This window comes from Pongo abelii, chromosome 3 (genome assembly GCF_028885655.2).
Source record: "Pongo abelii isolate AG06213 chromosome 3, NHGRI_mPonAbe1-v2.0_pri, whole genome shotgun sequence".
In the NCBI taxonomy this organism is placed as follows: Eukaryota; Metazoa; Chordata; class Mammalia; order Primates; family Hominidae; genus Pongo; species Pongo abelii.
Genome location: NC_071988.2, coordinates 188,141,889 through 188,160,915, shown reverse-complemented (window position 1 = coordinate 188,160,915; position 19,027 = coordinate 188,141,889). Strand labels below are relative to the sequence as shown.

Sequence of the window (19,027 nt, the reverse complement as noted above, 5' to 3'; positions counted from 1 at the left end):
AAAGGTAACAAGAAGGGAAGAGAAGCCTAGGGTGAACTTCATTTTAATTTGGAAAGACAGGTTTGTTTATTTCCTGGTAAAGTATTAAACTCCAGGAGAAATCTTGTAATTTGACCTACAAATGCTTTTAGTGAACATTCCAATTTAATTGATTTAGATCGAATAATTTCCTTTCCAAAGAGTTTAATAATATATTATTTTATTTTTAAATGTCATTGACAAAGAGCATGATGTTTTATATTACAGAAAAGAAGTCCCAAGAGACAATGCTTTGATTTTAAAAATTATTTTCTCTCCATGTTTCTCCTGTTTTTCTGTTTTGTAGCCACATCCTCTTAGAAAAGACACAGGATTTTTTTTTTACTAAAGATTTGTTTCCTTTAATTAACTTATTTAAGGCTGGAGTAATACTGTTTGTTACTTATTAAAATAAATTTGGAATTAGAATTTAAGCAAACTATCAGAGGAAAAAAGAACTCTTTCCAATTAAGTCCATTTTCCGTGGACTTTTTTTTTAACTTGTAAAGAAAAGCAGCCATCATTACATAGTACAACATTTCTAATCACCTAGTTTAAAAATTCATAGTTAAAAATTTTTCTTGGGCATAAAATTAAAATTGTATACAGAAATATAAATTTACCTAAGCAAATTAAACTGTATACTTAAGGATCCATCAAAAATAGCTGTCCATATTCTAGAAGACAAGACAGTAAATAATGAATAAATGCTTTATACATGTAGCAAATGCTGACAGATATGGTACTGGACTTGGCTGTCTTGTCAGCAGAAATTGAAAGATAAATTGAAAATCATAAGTTTAACTTATCAGACTGTAAGCTGTCAATAGGCAGGATTCCCTTCTATTGTCTTAAAAATTCCCACACATTTACATTGTCCAAAGCAGATGCAAAATAAATATTTGATGAAAGAGTAGAATAAATGAACCTGTTAAAGAGACTTTGAGGAGAAATAAAAGCAGACATAAATAAGAGTATTTCAGCATGTATGACTGCTAGAAAGTAACAGAAAAAAGAAGTCTACCAGAAAAATTCCAACCTAGCTGAAAAAACAAACAAGTAACATCAAAAATTCTCAGAATAATAAAGGAACAGCAATCGGGAAGCCAGGACTCTAATTTCAACTGTTAATTTCTTATGCTATTTTAGTTACCATTAAATGTTTTAGCCTCAAATTTCTCATTTCTGAAATGACAGGGCAGGCTTAAACAATATCCATGGCCCGTTTTGCCTGACAAATTGTGATTAGGCTTCTTCACGTAGGTATCTGAATGGTTGTGAATGAAACAGGGAAATAAAATGAGCCTAGTCACATATACTTTGAAGAGATTTACTTAATATTTCTATAAAGAAGCATTCAATCTTCACCTAATAAGAATGACAGTTTTATATTCATTTTCTTCCTAATCCAAAAGTTTTACATGAGAAAATATTACTATAGTAGGAAGTACATTATCTTCGGAGACAATCAGAATTAGAATAAAATCCAGGCTTTGACACTATTTTAGAAACTGCAAATTAATCATCCAGATTTTCACTGACTTCGTCTGCAAAATGAGGATAATATCTATGTCATACAGTTCTTTTGAGGATTCAATCTATGTAAACTATGTGTGTATGCCTAAAATGTCCAGTGCATTCTCTACCATTGGATCACAATACATGACTGTAGAGAAAAGAAAGAGAGATCAGACCATTACTGTGTCTATGTAGAAAGGGAAGATATAAGAAATTCCATTTTGACCTGTACCTTGAACAATTGCTTTGCTGAGATGCTGTTAATTTGTAACTTTGCCCCAGCCACTTTCCCCAACTTTGAGCTCAAAAAAACATATGTTGTATGGAATCAAGGTTTAAGAGATCTAGGGCTGTGCAGGATGTGCCTTGTTAACAAAATGTTTACAAGCAGTATGCTTGGTAAAAGTCATCGCCATTCTCTAGTCTCAATAAACCAGGGGCACAACGCACTGCGAAAAGCCACAGGGACCTCTGCCTTGGAAAGCCGGGTATTGTCCAAGGTTTCTCCCCATGTGATAGTCTGAAATATGGCATCGTGGGATGAGAAAGACCTGACGGTCCCCCAGCCTGACACCTGTAAAGGGTCTGTGCTGAGGTGGATTAGTAAAAGAGGAAAGCCTCTTGCAGTTGAGATAGAGGAAAGCCACTGTCTCCTGCCTGCCCCTAGGAACTGAATGTCTCAATATAAAACCCAATTGTACATTTGTTCAATTCTGAAATAAGAGAAAAACCGCCCTATGGTGGGAGGCGAGACATGTTGGCAGCAATGCTGCTTTGTTATTCTTTACTCCACTGAGATGTTTGGGCGGAGAGAAACATAAATCTGGCCTACGTGCACATCCAGGCATAGTACCTCCCCTTGAACTTAATTGTGACACAGATTCCTTTGCTCACTGTTTTCTTGCTGACCTTCTCCCTATTATCACCCTGCTCTCCTAGTGCATTCCTCTTGCTGAGATAGTGAAAATAATAATCAATAAAAACAGAGAACTCAGAGACCAGTGCCGGTGCAAGTCCTTGGTATGCTGAGTGCCAGTCTCCTGGGCCCACTATTGTTTCTCTATACTTTGTCTCTGTGTCTTATTTCTTTTCTCAGTCTCTCGTCCTACCTGACGAGAAACACCTACAGGTGTGGAGGGGCAGGCCACCCCTTGACATGACCTCTATTAAGATAAAATTAGATCCTCTCAATGGAACGTTAATCATAATACAAACACTGCAAATGGCGTGCATGGGCAGAAGTCATGCAAATTAGGGAGTTACGGAGTTTTACTGCTGTAAGTAACCTTGGGAGTATTATTTTACAGATGGGAAAACTGAGATCCGAAGAAATGATCTTTTCAAAAGTTTCCCGCTAGTTAAGCGTTCACTTGTAGCAGGAACCCAGATGTACCGACACACTGGGACATGATGGAACCTCAGTTATCCCACTTACAAGGGGTAAAAAGAGACAGTATAAAAGTAAGTTTTTATAAAACTAAGAAAAAAATAGATAATCTTAAAATACTATATCATCAACTATTTAAACAGTTTTGACAGCATATTTTCACACTACCTTCTTGGAACCTATGATGACGATATTTTCTAAAATGTGATGAACTCTGCGCTATCAGTGAAATATTGATTAAGTAATAGGATTTTATTTTTCCACCCCTTCATTAGGTGACAAGTTATAAGAAAAATATTCAAAGAGTAAATGTCAAATGTGTGGAAAATCTCTCATTAGCATGACATTTCTCTGGTCCATGTAAGATTTTCCTCATGCCATAATATTTATATTTATATTAATCATAAGAAGCAATTAATTTGCATTATTGATAGAAGACCAATGATTACTATTATTAATCAGATTAGTATCCTGGCAATATCTTTATCACAGACTTCAATATAAATCTAATGCTCATCATAAAATATACTAGAGTGAAAAATAATGTTGGATAATGGAATAGTTAAAATTATGAATTACAAAATCAAGCAAAAGAATAAAAACAATCAGCAGAAATTCATGACAAAATTTCACTAAAATTATGTCATGGATGAATTTGTATGTTTTTGTTTTGTTTTGTTTTGTTTTTTTAAGACGGAGTCTCGCTCTGTTGCCTAGGCTGGAGTGCGGTTGCGCAATCTCAGCTCACTGCAACCTCCGCCTCCCAGGTTCAAGCGATTCTCCTGCCTCAGCCTCCCAAGTAGCTGGGACCACAGGCGCATGCCACCACACCCGGCTAATTTTTTATTTTTTTATTTTTAGTAGAGACAGGGTTTCACCATGTTAGCCAGGATGGTCTCGATCTCCTGACCTCGGGATCCGCCCGTCTCGGCCTCCCAAAGTGCAGGGATACTGTGTTTTCCACCAAGCCAAATTTCTCCCGTGTATCAATCGTTTATGCATCAGCAATGCCACTAGGTGTCAGTATAAGCTAAATGACCAGCTAATATCTACATTTAACTGATACATTGTCTTAACTGAATGAAAAGGGGACATTCTCTAGATATTTTATGGAACATATAACTAAACTGTCTCCAAACTATAAGTAATGTTACTCTATATTTTTGTCTAAAATTTTTCATATTTTTCTAAATTAAATTCTATTTCTTTAAGATTTCCAGAGCAGTTAGTTGAAATCTGTAAGAGTAAATTAGAGAGTAGGATTAGGCAAAAGATCATGTTGCATACCAAATAAACAAAGGAAAAATAGAGGCTCTGTCAAGTAGATCAGTCTTAAACTTATTTATAAAAATATATTAATGTAAAATATAGCTAATCAGATAGGTTATTAGATAAAACATACATCTTTAATATCAAGCCATTTCTATCTGTTAAACATAACATACAAATCAAACTGCTAATGTTAATATGAAATACATTGTATAAATATTTAGGTACAGTTCTACTTAAACAAACTGCACTGTTCTACTTAAACAAACTGTACTGATCACAAATCAGACAGAAACTATTGGGTTTTCCTAAAGCTCAACAACTGCAAAGATCTTTAGGTAGGATGCTGTGTGGTACTGCAAATATTTCACAAAGTGCTTCAATGAAATTTTATCTGCTATGCTTGGAGATTTATTTACAATCCTATTATTGAACCAAGTTCACCAGAAGAGAAACCTGGATCTCAGTCAAAAAAAGAGAAGCATGACTCGAATTTGCTGACCTGTAGAATGTGTGGCTTGAAAGCCTTTTCTTTGAACAGATGCATCAGAAACAAACCGAACGAACATTTTATTTCCAGTAGCCACAAGGGGATCTGGTATCTTGTTGCCACATAGTCGTCCAAGAATTGGTGACTTTTCTGTTTCTCCATCAAATACTTCTAGGTGGTCATAAGCACATTCTTGATGCTGCTCAATCTCAAATTCACTAAAGGCCTTTTTTAAAAAGAAGAAAAATTTCTTTTTTAAAAAAACAAATCACTCAAAATGAGATAATTTTTGGGACAGAAATACATATCAATAAAATATGTTCAGGGCATACTAATAATTTAATACATTTAGAGCATAATTGAGAAAGATGTGAAGTCATTAAAATATGTAATCTCTGAAAAGACACAATGAGGAAAACAATGTAATAACTTCATATGAAATTCTACTATTTGGCTATTAAAACCAATTCTACTATTGCAATTCAATCTCAGAATTTAAACAGAATATAAAAAATGGTATTTTATTCTGAATTTAATCCAAAGGATTCATCAGAAAATTTCAAACAATCATATTAAAAGATTGGGTCCTTCTGGGTTTGATAATCATAGAACCCATTGAACATTATCCTACCCTTAGGCACTTAAACTAAACTCAATAAAGTATTATTACATTTTTACAAAACTTAAATGCAACAAATCTTCATAGCATAAATGAAAGGAGAATAATTTTCACTATATATTTCTTTATTTAGCTCTTACAAACCATATCATTAGCAAACACTGATAATACTTAATGCTAGAATATTTTTAATTTACTTTTCATGTAGATGGTACACTTATTTTAATATTGGACATCTTGGAGAGTTTGAATGCTTTGCTCTTATTTATGATATTTAAAAACTATTCTAATTTACCTGTGTTGTAATTTTCATCTGTGTGACTTAGCACATTTAAAATAAAAAATAATTAAATGTATAACATACTATAGATCACAAAGGAAAGTTTAATTGAGATGGACTGAAAATAACATTGTCCAAGCTATTAATAATTACATAAATTACAGGTTATTTGCCATTGCCAAAGGCTCTTTCCTTTCCCCAGAAAAACCATCATACATTGAAGAAATAAAGCCATCATTCCTACTTAAGTCTATAGAAGAAAACTAAAATATTATAAAGCAAATAAACATGAAAAAGTATGAAATATATTTCAAACTTTGTTAATTTGCTATAATCCCTCCAAAAAAATATTGGCACATAAATTTTAATATACTTATTTTCTTTGATACAGTTTTACTGAAGTGACCATAATGTTCAGTCTAATTGAAGACATACAAAAAAAAAGACTAAAAATTGCTCTGTCTCAGTGTGAACCCACTGTCTATTCCATACCACACTACATCACCCACTATCACTTCTGACTTTGGAGAAGTGAGGAAAGAAATGAAATAAACAATTCATATTAACTAGGGAGTAGTAGAAAGGAATGGAGTTACTTAACGGAAGAAAGAAAAGGGGGAAAAAAAGCTGATCTCTCTTTTGCCTCTTTCCACTGCACTCTACTTAAAAAGTAGAAATAAAAAAATTATAACCAATAAGCATTAGAGTAATTGTTTGTTATAATCATTATGGATGAAAAGGAATGCTTATTTCATTTGACCAAAGACACTGGCTAGTACAAAAAGACTGAACATATACAAAGAATCTCACTGGAAAGAGAAGACAGTGTAGGGAAATACAGTGAACAAGGAGACATCAGTAGAGTCTCTTTATCCTGAAGCACAACATGCAAAGCAGGTGATAACTGAAGGAATGTGTCACTTGTTAATCTCTGTAACCCACTGGAGTACACACATTGCGCAGGATGCAGAAGATTCTGAATAAGTATATGGATGTCTGCGTAAATCTGTCAATGTATCTACCCAAAAACCTAGCTGACGTTTATGGCCAACCTCAAGTATGAAAATTCTACAGACAGGGCCTACTAAATCTCATTTTCTGCCTCTCATGAAATAGCAGTCTGCTTCTATTACCATTGTGTACATATATACATTCCTAACATCAGTTTGTAATTGATAGGAAACCACTATGAGAAAATTGGTTTAACCGCACCTAGAGTTCTTTATTAAATATGAAACTACGCTTCTGAATTATAAATATAACGTTATTTCAAGAGGAAAAACATTGGTTCAGGAAAAGAATATCTGAAAACCACTGCATGTTGAACAAGTATCTCTTTTGATTGTGATTTAAAGTCATTAATCTGTAAATATAAAGAGCAAAGAATCAGGGAAACCTGCTGCATAGAAGAGAGTATTTTAAGAAAGTTGGAGGTAGTGGCATTCTAAAGTATTTGCTGTAAGTAATGGCTAAAGCTGGGATCAGAATTTACAGACCACACATGTTCAGTTAGTTGATTGGTCCATTGAACACTGAATGAATGAGATAAATAGGTGACTATTTTTCTTCCTAATGAAATGCAGGATGTCTGGCCTAAATCATAACATCTGTTTAACAGAACGGAGCAACACCACACAAAGTAGCATTGAGCTGGTGGGCTGGGGGCCATTCTGACAGCTGGTCTGGAGTCAACTGACTACAGCTCTTTATCAAATTACTGGTGGAATCAGACTGAGTCTGTAAGAGTCATATTAGTCAAAGGTTCCATAGCTGACATATATTCTAGTGATGCAAACAACTCTCATTCATTAAGGTATTAATGAATTTTCTTTTTGGAATAGGTAGCAACTTGTTAGGTCAAATGCCAAGGCCGGGTGGTCCTTTTCCAGAAATCAGCCTGAACTAAAAGCTCCACCACACACAAGCAAATGTGTGACTAATTCACAGGCTGAGATCTCGGAAGTCTGCACCTTGTATAGTAGAGATACCCACACAGAGAACCTTCCATACCCTGTGACTTTACATCAATAGAAAATATTTCCAGGCCACAGAAATTTATTATAGGAACTCTTCGGAAAGGAAAAACTTCTAAAATATTTTTCAGAGTTCATGATGATAAGGTGTGATATGCCATTTATCACTTTATTCTACAACACAAGCTCAACCATGAATCTCAATATCTAAATAATAAAGAATGTGCACATTTCCAACCACCAGGAACCAATGCTGCAGAAATGTCCCCAGAAGACACTTAGGTTCCCGAAAAGTCCTGCAAGTTCTCAACGGAGACAGGATAGCCAGCAAAGCTGAATGTATAAAGCTGTAAGGAACTTAGATTTCCACTCAAACACTATCTTCCTTTGGTAGACTTAAACATTTTTCTTAAGTGTTTAAGACTTTGTAAGTATTTGGGTATTAAAAAACTTTAAAGCATACTCATTCCATGATTATATTTCTATAATTTTAGGGTTACTAATCTGGGTTTTAGAAAGGCCAAAAAAAAAAGTGAATAACCATGGGCCCTAGTCAGAAATCCTAATGCATTTCCCACAAGACAAGCAAGCTAAGAGATTAAGGAGTCCAATTCAAAAGAAATAAAACTGAACTCTTGTTATAGGCTGTGGAAATAATAACTTTATTTCTGGAACACCCAAGCAAGCCTAATCTACCTGGCTGGCCCCTGGCCAGGCTTCCAGACACTGTTCTCTCATATGAACATCTGTAGAGGTTCTTTTATTGAAAATACAGGCAATGGCTAAAGAATGAGGCCTTACAGAGTAACTGCATATATTCACAAAGGACAAGATAGTAAAATGATAGCACTTAATGCACAAATAAAATTTAGCAAGGGTGAACATTTAAACTAAAAGAATTAAAGAGACTGATGCAATTTGAGCAACTGTAAGATAAGCTTTAGAGGTCCCTAGTCCCAGCCATCTTTCACCTTTTCCTGTTCTTGGTAAAAGCTGGCATTTGGTTTCCCACAAAATATTTGAAGGATTAGAAGCCACTGGAAAAAAATGGCATCATGGAGTACAAACCTCAGTCTCCTGATTCAAAAGAACCTTTCTTCTCCATGAGTCCTCTATAACTGTGATCAAATATATTTCTTATGGATTTATGATGGATAATTATTTAACAGTTGTAGATGTTTTTGTTTTTTAAATGTCCCATATATAAAGCTATAACTTGTATGTTATATAGCAAAACTCAAGGATATGATAAATCAACTAAAAATGATATAAGCACTTTAGCTTATTGCAGTATGCTCAGATGCCTAGAACTTTGTTTGTTTGTATTGTGTTTTGAATGAACATTAATTCAAAATATAAAAAGGTACCCTCAAATTTAATGATCAGAGTCTTTCAGAACCAAGACAGGATAAAAACAGGGATAACAGATACTTGTTCTTACACATTTATAACTTTGTCCCTTTTCTAGCAAGACTTTTTTCCCCAAGCATTTTGGACTGCAATTTCTTTGTATTTTAAAGCTATAATCATGCAGTCAGTACCTCATGATTAAATAAACACACACACACATAATAAAAACAAAGCAAATGTGTTTTTTGTGTGTCTTGGCTGTAGCAGATTGCCAAACATTTAATGCCTTAAAACAACACAAATTTATTCTTCTACAGCTGTGGAGGTCAGTAGTCTAAATTGGGAAGGCAAGGTTGTGTGTTTCTAGTCTAATTCTCCTCCCCTTGAATCCTGGCCAGCCTTAGTGATTTGCTTTACCAACAGAATGTTCCGAAGTAACATTCAAGGGCTTCTGAGGCTTCCATGGCCTCTTGGGACACTTTGGGGATCCAGGACTGACAGAAAAGAGTCTGGTTCCTTTGAGACCACCACGTTGCAACGGTCATGTGTAGGTGCTATGGTTGTCCCAGCTGAGTCAGCCTTTTAGCCCTCCACATCAAGATGACAGACATACAATTGAAACCACCTTGACCCTTTACATATGCTCCCAGGTGAATCAATCAATGTCACATGCAACAGAAAAGTTACCAGCAAAGTACTACTTAAATACTGATGCCACTCCCTCATACTATGGGATATAACAGTGCTCATTTTAAGCCATGAGGTTTTGGGCTAATTTGCTATGCAGCAGTAGATAACTAGAACAGTCCATAAAAGGTAATAACTGCATTATAATGCCTAAGTCTCGATATACATCTATAATAAACTGACCCTGATAGTTCAGTTCTCATATTAATGTACAGTAATATATATTAGATTTAGATAATCATACTGTAAACTGAATATACATATGGTGAATGAATACCATGCACGCAAATGCTCCTATCTCACAAAGGGCACATAGGAATTTTATTGTAATTCCTATTATCTATAACTGCTAGATCATCTAAATATCTTTTTGAGATTATAGTCTTATAACCCAAATTAACCAAAATAATTGTTATCTCAGACACAGTGAAAGAAGGCTTGTTTATACCTATCAGCCACTACCTACATGTCACTCAGCGAAACCATATATCAAGTTAGAGGACAATTTGGATTAGAAAGTACAGTAGGCTTTCAAAATTCATAAACTATGATTTTAAAAAATTGTCTCATAAAATTGTCTTCAGTGACAATTTTATTTTCCTTGCTTCTAAATTGAATAGAGAACATGTAGAAATCTTGTGCTATCCTTATACCAAAACCAGACAATTAGGCAACAACAGCAACAAAAAACCTGAAGACCAGTATCACTAATGAACATAGATGAAAAGCCTTCAACAAAATACTAGCAAATCGAATTCAACAGAACATTGAAAAGATCATTCACTATGATAAAGTGGGATTCATCCCAAGGATGCAAGGATGGTTCAACATACGCAGATCTATAAATGTGATGCACAACATTAACAGAATGAAGGACAAAAATCATCTGATCATATTAATAGAAAAAAGCATTTGGCAAATTCAACGTCCTTTCATGAGAAAAAAAAACTCTCAACAAATTAGGCATATAAAGAATGTGCAACAACACAATAAAGACTATGTATGACATACTCACAGCTAACATCATAATCAACTGAGAAAAGCTGAAATCTTTTCCTCTAAGATCTGAAATAAGACAAGGATGCCCACTCTCACCACTTCTATTCAGTATAGTACCGGAGGTCCTAGACAGAGCAATTAGGCCATAGAAAGAAAAGGCATCCAAATTGAAAAAAAAAAAAAAAGTTAAATTATCCCTGTTTGCAGATGACACAATCTTATGCAGAGAAAACTCTGAAGACTCCACCAGAAACCTATTAGAAAGTAATAAATAAATTCAGTAAAGTTGCAAGATATAAAATCAATAGGCAAAAATCAGTAGCATTCTTATTTACTAGTAATAAACTATCTGAAAAAGAAATCAAGAAAACAATACCATTTACAACAGCTCCAAAAATTAAAATACTTTGAAATAAATTTAACCCAGTAAGTGGAAATCTCTACACTGAAAACTACAAAACATTGATGAAAGAAAACACAAATAACATTTTTTCACAGAAATAGAAAAAAAACACTAAAATGTGTATGGAACCATAAAAAGACTGCATAGCCAAAGCAATCTTGAACAAAACAAAAACCGAAGAACAAAAAAACCAAAGTTAGAATCATCCTAATACCTGATCTCAAAATATACTACAAAGCTATTGTAACCGAAACAGCATGATACTGGTATAAAAACAGACACATCAACTGATAAAACAGAATAGTGAGTCCAGAAATAAATCCACACATTTACAGCCAACTGATTTTTGACAAAGATGCCAAGAACACACAATAGGGAAAGGACAGTCTCCTCTAATGGTGTTGGGAAAACTGGATATCCACATGCAAAAGAATAACATTAGACCCATATGTCATGCCATATTGAAAAATCAATTCTAAATGAATTAAAGACGTAAATATAAGATTCAGAACTATGAAACTACTAGAGGAAAACATAGAGAAAAGTTCCATGATATTGGTCTGAGCAATGACTTTTTGGATTTCATCCCAAAAACACAGACAATGAAAGCAAAAATAGACAAATGAGATTACATCAAACTAAAAAGCTTCTGTACAGGAAAGGGAGCAATCAACAGAGTGGAGAGACAACCTACAGAATGGGAGAAAATATTTACGAACCATACATCTGATACCAGGCTAATATCCAAAATATAAAAGGAACTCAAACAACTCAATAACAAGGAAATGAATAAACCTATTTATGGGCAAAGGACTTGAATAGACATTTCTCAAAAGAAAAGACACATATAACCAACAGGTATTTGAAAAAATGCTCAACATCACTAACCATCCAGAAAATGCAAATCAAAACCAAAATGAGGTATCACTCCACACCTGCTAGAGTGACTATTACCATAAACACAAAAGAAAACAAGTGTTGGTGAGGATGTGGAGAAAAGGGAATCCTTGCATACTGTTGTTGGGAATGTAAATTAGTACAGCCATTCAAAAAAGTACGGAGGCTCCTCGAAAAGTTAAAAATAGAATTACCCTATGGTCCAGCAATTTCACTACTGGGTTTATACCAAAAAGAAATAAAATCAGGATGTTGAAGGAATGTCTGTTTCTCCCATGTTCATTGCAGCACTATTCACAATAGCCAAGATATGGAATGAACCTAAGTGTCCATCAGTGGATGAATGGATTACAAAATGTGATATATATACACAGTGGAGTACTATTCAGCCACAAAATGAAGGAAATCTTGTCATTTGTAACAACATGGGTGAACCCGCAGGACATTATGTTAAGTGAAATAAGCCAGGCACAGAAAGACAAATACTACATGGTCACACTTATATGTGGAATCTAAAATGATCAAACTTAAAGAAGCAGAGAGTTGAATGGTGTTGACCAAAGGCTAGGGTGGTCGAGATAGGAAAGGGTTGAGTAGATGTTAGTCAAAAAATACAAAATTTCAGTTAGATGGAAGGGATAAATTCAATAGAACTATCATACAACATGGTGACTTATAGTTAATAATATATTATACTCTTAAAAATGCTAAGATAGTGGATGTTAAGTGTTTTTTCCCCACAAATATGATCAAAACATGAATAATACATATATTAATTAGCTAAATTTAGTCATTAAACAATGTACATATACTTCAACATATCATATTGTACATGGTAAATACATGCAATTTTATCTGTCAATTAGAAAACATAAATTAAAAAAAGAAAAAAAATTCTTTCTTTTTTATTTTCCCACCCTGCTTAAAGAAAAAGAAGTATCAATCCATGAACTGTGAAGAAAGCTCCACTGTATACATAGGTACCCAAGTGTTTTATTTGCCTTTCATCACTGCCCTTGCCCATAATGAAGCCAGTTGGTAACCAAGTATCTATCAGGAGTTCTTGACCTAAGAAGATTAAAATATTTCATAATTTTTCAAGTTTCATTGAACCCATTTTCTAAATTACAGTTTTGGTTTAAGTTCTTCCATCTAGCAGGGCACGGTGGCTCACTCCTGTAATCCCAGCACTTTGGGAGGTTGAGGCCAGCAGATCACCTGAGGTCAGGAGTTCGAGACCAGCCTGGCCAACATAGCAAAATCCCGACTCTACAAAAATACAAAAATTAGCCAGGCGTGGTGGCAGGCGCCTGTAATTCCAGCTGCTCGGGAGGCTGAGGCAGGAGAATTGCTTGAACCTGGGAGTCGGAGGTTGCGGTGAGCTGAGATTGCGCCACTGCTCTCCAGCCTGGGTGACAGAGCGAGACTCCATCTCAAACAAAACAAAACAAAACAAAACAAAACAAAACAAAACAAAAAGAAAATGAAAGATCCTGAAGAAATCAGGCAAAATGCTTTTATTTTACACATTGTAACATCTTGATGAAATTTCCTGTATTATAAATGTCAAAGTACATGGGTAGATGATTGAATGGTTTGAACTGTTATTATAAAGTATTGTTCACTAAATGACTATTGGCTGATATCTGTAATAATAGTGATTTCAGTTTTAAAGCAGATAACACTAGATAACAGTTACATTACATGCAGAAAGTCAATCGGGGAAACACAAGCAATTATAATGTCAAAATGGCAAGAGTTAAAAAATATAGAACAAAAATGTTACTTGGAGTGGTGGCTAATCCTTTGTGACACACTTTCTACCAACCCTGGCTCTTAGGATGATATTGAGAGTCAGGTTTTATATGAACATGATCCATGGGATAGGATGGTGGGAGTCAATATTATGCTCTGAATCAGAAGTTCTGGTGTGGCAGCGATGTGTGTTTTCACAAGCCTTCCAGGTAATTCTGACACATGCTAGCATTTGAAAAACCTGGCTTACACTGTAATTACTTCCACAAAAAACACAAATTCCAGTTCCTAAAATAAAGTTTAATACTGTGTTAAAGCTCTCATTTTGCTTCTGAATATTACCTTCCTAGGATACCAGCAGGTATGACCATTGTTGAACAGACATGCTTTATGTCCTAATTCTCAAGTCGAATATTGGCAAGAAAAATAAATCCTGCAATGTGTGAAGGAACAGATTGCCCTAGAGTTAGATGGGATGTTTCAAGCTGAAAGATATATAATTGAGAATGGATTGAGTATTGCTATTTTTAAAATCGGGGTATATCAGGAGTTCTACTTCCCCTTAGATATAGAAAGCTGGAACTAGTTTTGCTTCTACCCTGACAACAAGAAAAAGCCATGATGTAGAGTGTAAAAAAAAAAAATAACAACTTTGAACACATCAATGTATGGAAATCACAGTAGTCTGAAGTCTACTGAATGTCAGGTCCTTCCAAGGAAAGATATGATAGTGGCAGACTACAAGAGGAAGAGATGTTGGTATCATACAGCCAGATGAAAAGCATTCTGATAAAATTGGTGATGGGTTGGTGAAGGTCATGTGTGGATGAGGGGAAAAGGATAGAACTAACGGAAACTGCAGATACAAGGGGAGCTTGCACACACTCACAGATCCTTTCCCATGGACCTCCATCTCCTGCTCACAAGAACATTTGTGGAAAAAGCAGGAGGTGCATGAGTGCCTTCCTTGGTGTTTCAGGCTTGAGAAAGGGAAATGGTCACTGCCATGAGAAAAGTCTGAAGCCTCATTGTAATCGTTCTTCAGAAAACACAGCTGTAAGCCTCTGAAGGAGAAGCAGAAAACTCTGCCACCCCTACGACAAAGGTACAGACCCACTGGAGGCAGAGGAAATGTCAAAACAAAACAGACAAAATAAAACCAAAAACAAAACCTACTACCCCTAGGGGAAGTCCTGGATTCAGGATCAAATGCCTGTAATATTAGAGATCTTCTACCCCTAGGAGACTGAAAAGAAACTCTCTCCCATGGAAGACTCATAAGATATATAGACAGAGTTTCACTGCCATGAAGAGAAGAAATAGGATCACTGAGAAAGCTCAACACCAAGACCTGAACATGCAGGGCCTGCCTAAGGTGGAGTCTGTACTGAAATAATAAAGAACCCCTTGCCTTCACCACCAGACTAGCAAGTACCAAGTAACAAGCAACTGCCATCTACCACTGATAAAGATAAAAATGGGTGGAGAGGAACAATATTTGCACTGGGGATGAACAGAGAAGGTAAGGCTAAAATAGAAGCATTGAGAAAACACCTCTTAAATCCCAGCCTCCACCCTAAGAAAAAGGAATCTGAAGCCAGTGGTGCAATGAAGATAATAATAGAACAAGAAAACCCAATCTTGACTTAATTCCTGATTAGATCCACCTAACACCCTCCTTCATACACATAAATACACTAATAACCTAACACAAGAGATGCATCCATTTCCAGACATAAAGTCTCTATTATTGCAAATATAATGTCTTATTTTAATAAAAAAAGAGACACAAAAAGGCAAGAAAAATAAAAACAACACTGCTAAGAGACAATCAACAGAACAGACTCGAGCACATGGCCCCAATGTTTATATCAAATGGAATTTAAAGGAACTACGAATTTAACATTGATAAGTTAAAGGTTCTAGTGAAGATGTAGAGAATATGCAAGAACAGATGGGAGATTTCAGCAGATAAATGGTGTTATGGATTGAATTTTGTTTTTCTAAAATTAATGTTGAAGTTCTAACCCCCAATGTGATATGTTTAGGGAGGTAATTAAGGTTAAATGAAACATAGGGATGCAGCCCCAATCCTATAGGGCTGGTATTCTTATAGGAAGAGTAAGAGACACTGGAGCTCTGTCTCTCTCTATGAATACCCAGAGAAAATGCCATGTGAGGATACAGTGAGGTGGAGGCCATATACAAGCCAGAAAGAGAGGCCTCACCAGACACTAACCTTTGTTAAGTCCAAGTTAATCTTGGACTTCTAGCCTCCAGAACTATGAGAAAATAAATTTCTGTAATTTAAGCCATAAGTCTGTGATAATCTGTTATGGCAGCCCAAACAGACTAACACAAATGGAAACTATAATAAGTGAAATGTAAATGCTAGAAATAAAGAACATGGTAATAGAGATAAAGAATGCTTTTGACAAATTCATCAGTAGATTCAAGACAGCTGAAGAAATAATTACTGAATTTGAAGATAGGTCAATAGAAATTACTGAAACTTAAACTCAGAAAAAAGGGCAAAAAAATGAACTGAATATCCAAGAGTTGAGGAATAACAGCAAACAATCTAGCCCATAAGTAATTTGAATCCCAGAAGAGAGACAATGGCACAGAAGAATTATATGAAGAAATAACAATTGAGAATTTTCAAAAATTAATGACAGACCCCACAATACAGATGTAAGAAATTCAGAGAATTCTGAGAAGGAAAAATACCAAAAAATTACTACACAGAAATATACACACACATAAACACATACACCTGCATACATTATATTCAAATTGCTGATAAAAAGAAAATTTTGAAGGCAGCCATAGAAAAAAGAATCATGACTTACACAGAAATAAAGATAAGATTTACGAAAGAAGTATGGAAAACTATGTAAACCAGAAAAAAAATGGAATCATTCAAGACGGAGAAAGAAAACTGTCGTCCTAGAATTCTATATGCAATGAAAACAGCTTTCAAAAGTGCTAATGCACATACTTTATACAAAATATAAAAATAATTTCTTCAGAAAGAAGGAACGTGATACCCAAAAAAAATGTGGATTGAGACAAAGAAATGTCTTCATGAAAATCAATTTTTCCAACTCTCTTAAGAAAATGAACGCCTTAAAAGAATGCAGCCTCTATATTTCAGCCCATAAGGCTCAGGAAGTTACCATGAGGTTCAGGGAATCATCCTCTCAATCAGGACCTTGGACAGGACTGGAAAGCAGTTGAGTTTCTCTAGTGCTGTCATTTCAGCATTTAGTATCCTTCAACAGTGTGGCTGAAATGAATCGATATCTCTGTCTGGGAAGTCACTTACAACTATGGAGATTGGAAGGACCTCCATACTAAGAATATGAATTTCTTGGCGACTGTCTCTGATTTTATTATAATGTCGTATATAAATAAGGCCTTTTTATTGGCCAATAATACTCACTGAAGGGAAGAGTCAAAACAAGAAATTTAAAAATTAAGCTTATGATTGGACTGATCTAGTGAGCTACCTTGGATTGGTAGCCTCACTCCTCAGACAATTTTTGTTATAGTGCCTGCTAGGCTCTTTCCTGAGCCTTGTTAGTTGGCACTGCCTTCTGCTTCTAAAAACAACATATTGCCGGAAATTGTTAACATTTCTACACTTCTATAATTTTATTTCTTTAGATTATACTGTTTAAACACTCTGTGGCCTATAATGAAATTTAACATTTATTATCAGGTTATTATTTATGACCAGGCCAGAATGCAAAATGCAAAGAATGCAGGAGAGATGAGACATTATACTCATATTTGAATTACTCAGGCCGAATAAAATGTGGGCAAAATCTAAGGAAATCAGTATCTTTGTACAGAGGGCAATACATCATGCAAAAATAATATTCTGTAAACCACAAGACAAAATTGATTCTATTATGAAAAATACGTATGTATACGGAATTGGTGTAACCAGTAGAATATGTTATGCTGGGTTTAAGTGAATTATTATTCTATTGCTTTCTGGCAAATTCCAATTTTTTTGTTCCTTCATTTATTTTCCAAATTTGGAAATATAATTACCAGTAATACATTAGGAAGTAAAGATTACTGTTTTGCAACAACTTTGGTAATGCCTTTTAAAACATCCAGAATGAGAAACCCTAGAGGAGAACAATGTGGCAGTCACCTTGATCTAGGAAGTCAAGGATTTTAGTGCAAGTAGGAAAGCATGAGACAAAAAATCTTTTCCAGCTGCCTATGATTCGATTCAATTAGATAAACCTCCATTTTATTTTCAAGTGCTTGTAGTGAAAGAGAAGGGCAGTCAGCTTAATGGAAAGAAAAAGGATGTGCTCACTTACTAATTTGATTCGGTGGCCGGGAGTGGCGCTGATTTCCCAAGTGCATTCTTTCCTGCTTGGGTACTTGTCTGGCCAGTTGGGACTGGTGATGAGGCCAGTTGGACTGTGGATCTTCTGTTCACACTCAGCTGCACCAATAACCATAATATCAGACAGTGTGGCAATCCAGCTCAGGTTTGAGGCAGAAAGCAAGCAGCCTATTTACCCACTGCCCTGTTGAAAGATTTTCCTGAATACCAGCTAATTTTCACTCCCGTGTCGGTTATCATATTCATCTGCTCTGGAAAATATGTTGCTGAGCATAATCAGGCAATGTTTGTTGTCTGCCTCACATGAAATTAAGTATTTACCATAAATCAGATAAATGCCTAAAAGAAAATGAACTTTTATTTTAAACTGATGGGTCTGTAGCTCAGATTTTAACAGTGCAACTTATATTGACAGTCGAGAATATCAGCACTGGGTGTATTTAATCCAATGTCACAAACAAACATCATTGGACTATGCCATTTTTAATTTTTTTCCTATTAAAAGAAACATCATTTACAGCTAATTAACATCATTAAGGCACCTTATGAATCATGTATTTACATTTTCTCTCTCCCTTAGTTAAATATACACTTGAATACCTACATCATAATTTTAGCTTCTAAAATAAATTAGCCCTGATTTTATCATAGCAAATGGAAGCACTAAGGGGAAAGATAAATGAACAGCTACTAGCCCTGGAGATGCTTCTGAACTAATTTCAAAGGATACCTCATTCAATCAGTATAATTATTTAAGGTTTTTTTTTTTTTTTACAATTAAAATAACCTCATTTTAGACAAGATCATTCCACATGGTTAATGTTAAATTTCAAAAACATTTAATATCCTCAAGCTGTGCTCTTTCTATATAATTTAGGAAGCTCTATAATATACATCCTTGTTTAGACTGGGATTGTTATATATTGTGTATCCCATTCTAAAATACAAATAACTTTCTAAAATTTCCGGAGCAATATATTTGGTGAAATACTTTATTCAATGGACAACAC

General features: G+C 34.9%; 1 protein-coding gene across 3 annotated transcripts in view; it reads right to left on the bottom strand.

Moving 5' to 3' along the window:
- The window catches only part of TLL1 (tolloid like 1), a 236,193-nt gene that overhangs the window by 8,780 nt on the left and 208,386 nt on the right, over nucleotides 1-19,027 (bottom strand). For all 3 annotated transcript variants that reach the window (XM_024246040.3, XM_054554674.1, XM_063723716.1), the window contains 2 exons: nucleotides 17,989-18,116; nucleotides 4,695-4,908 (listed from right to left, as the gene is read on the bottom strand). In XM_024246040.3, coding sequence (XP_024101808.2) covers nucleotides 4,695-4,908; nucleotides 17,989-18,116 — 342 coding nt within the window. The remainder of the gene's footprint in view (nucleotides 1-4,694; nucleotides 4,909-17,988; nucleotides 18,117-19,027) is intronic.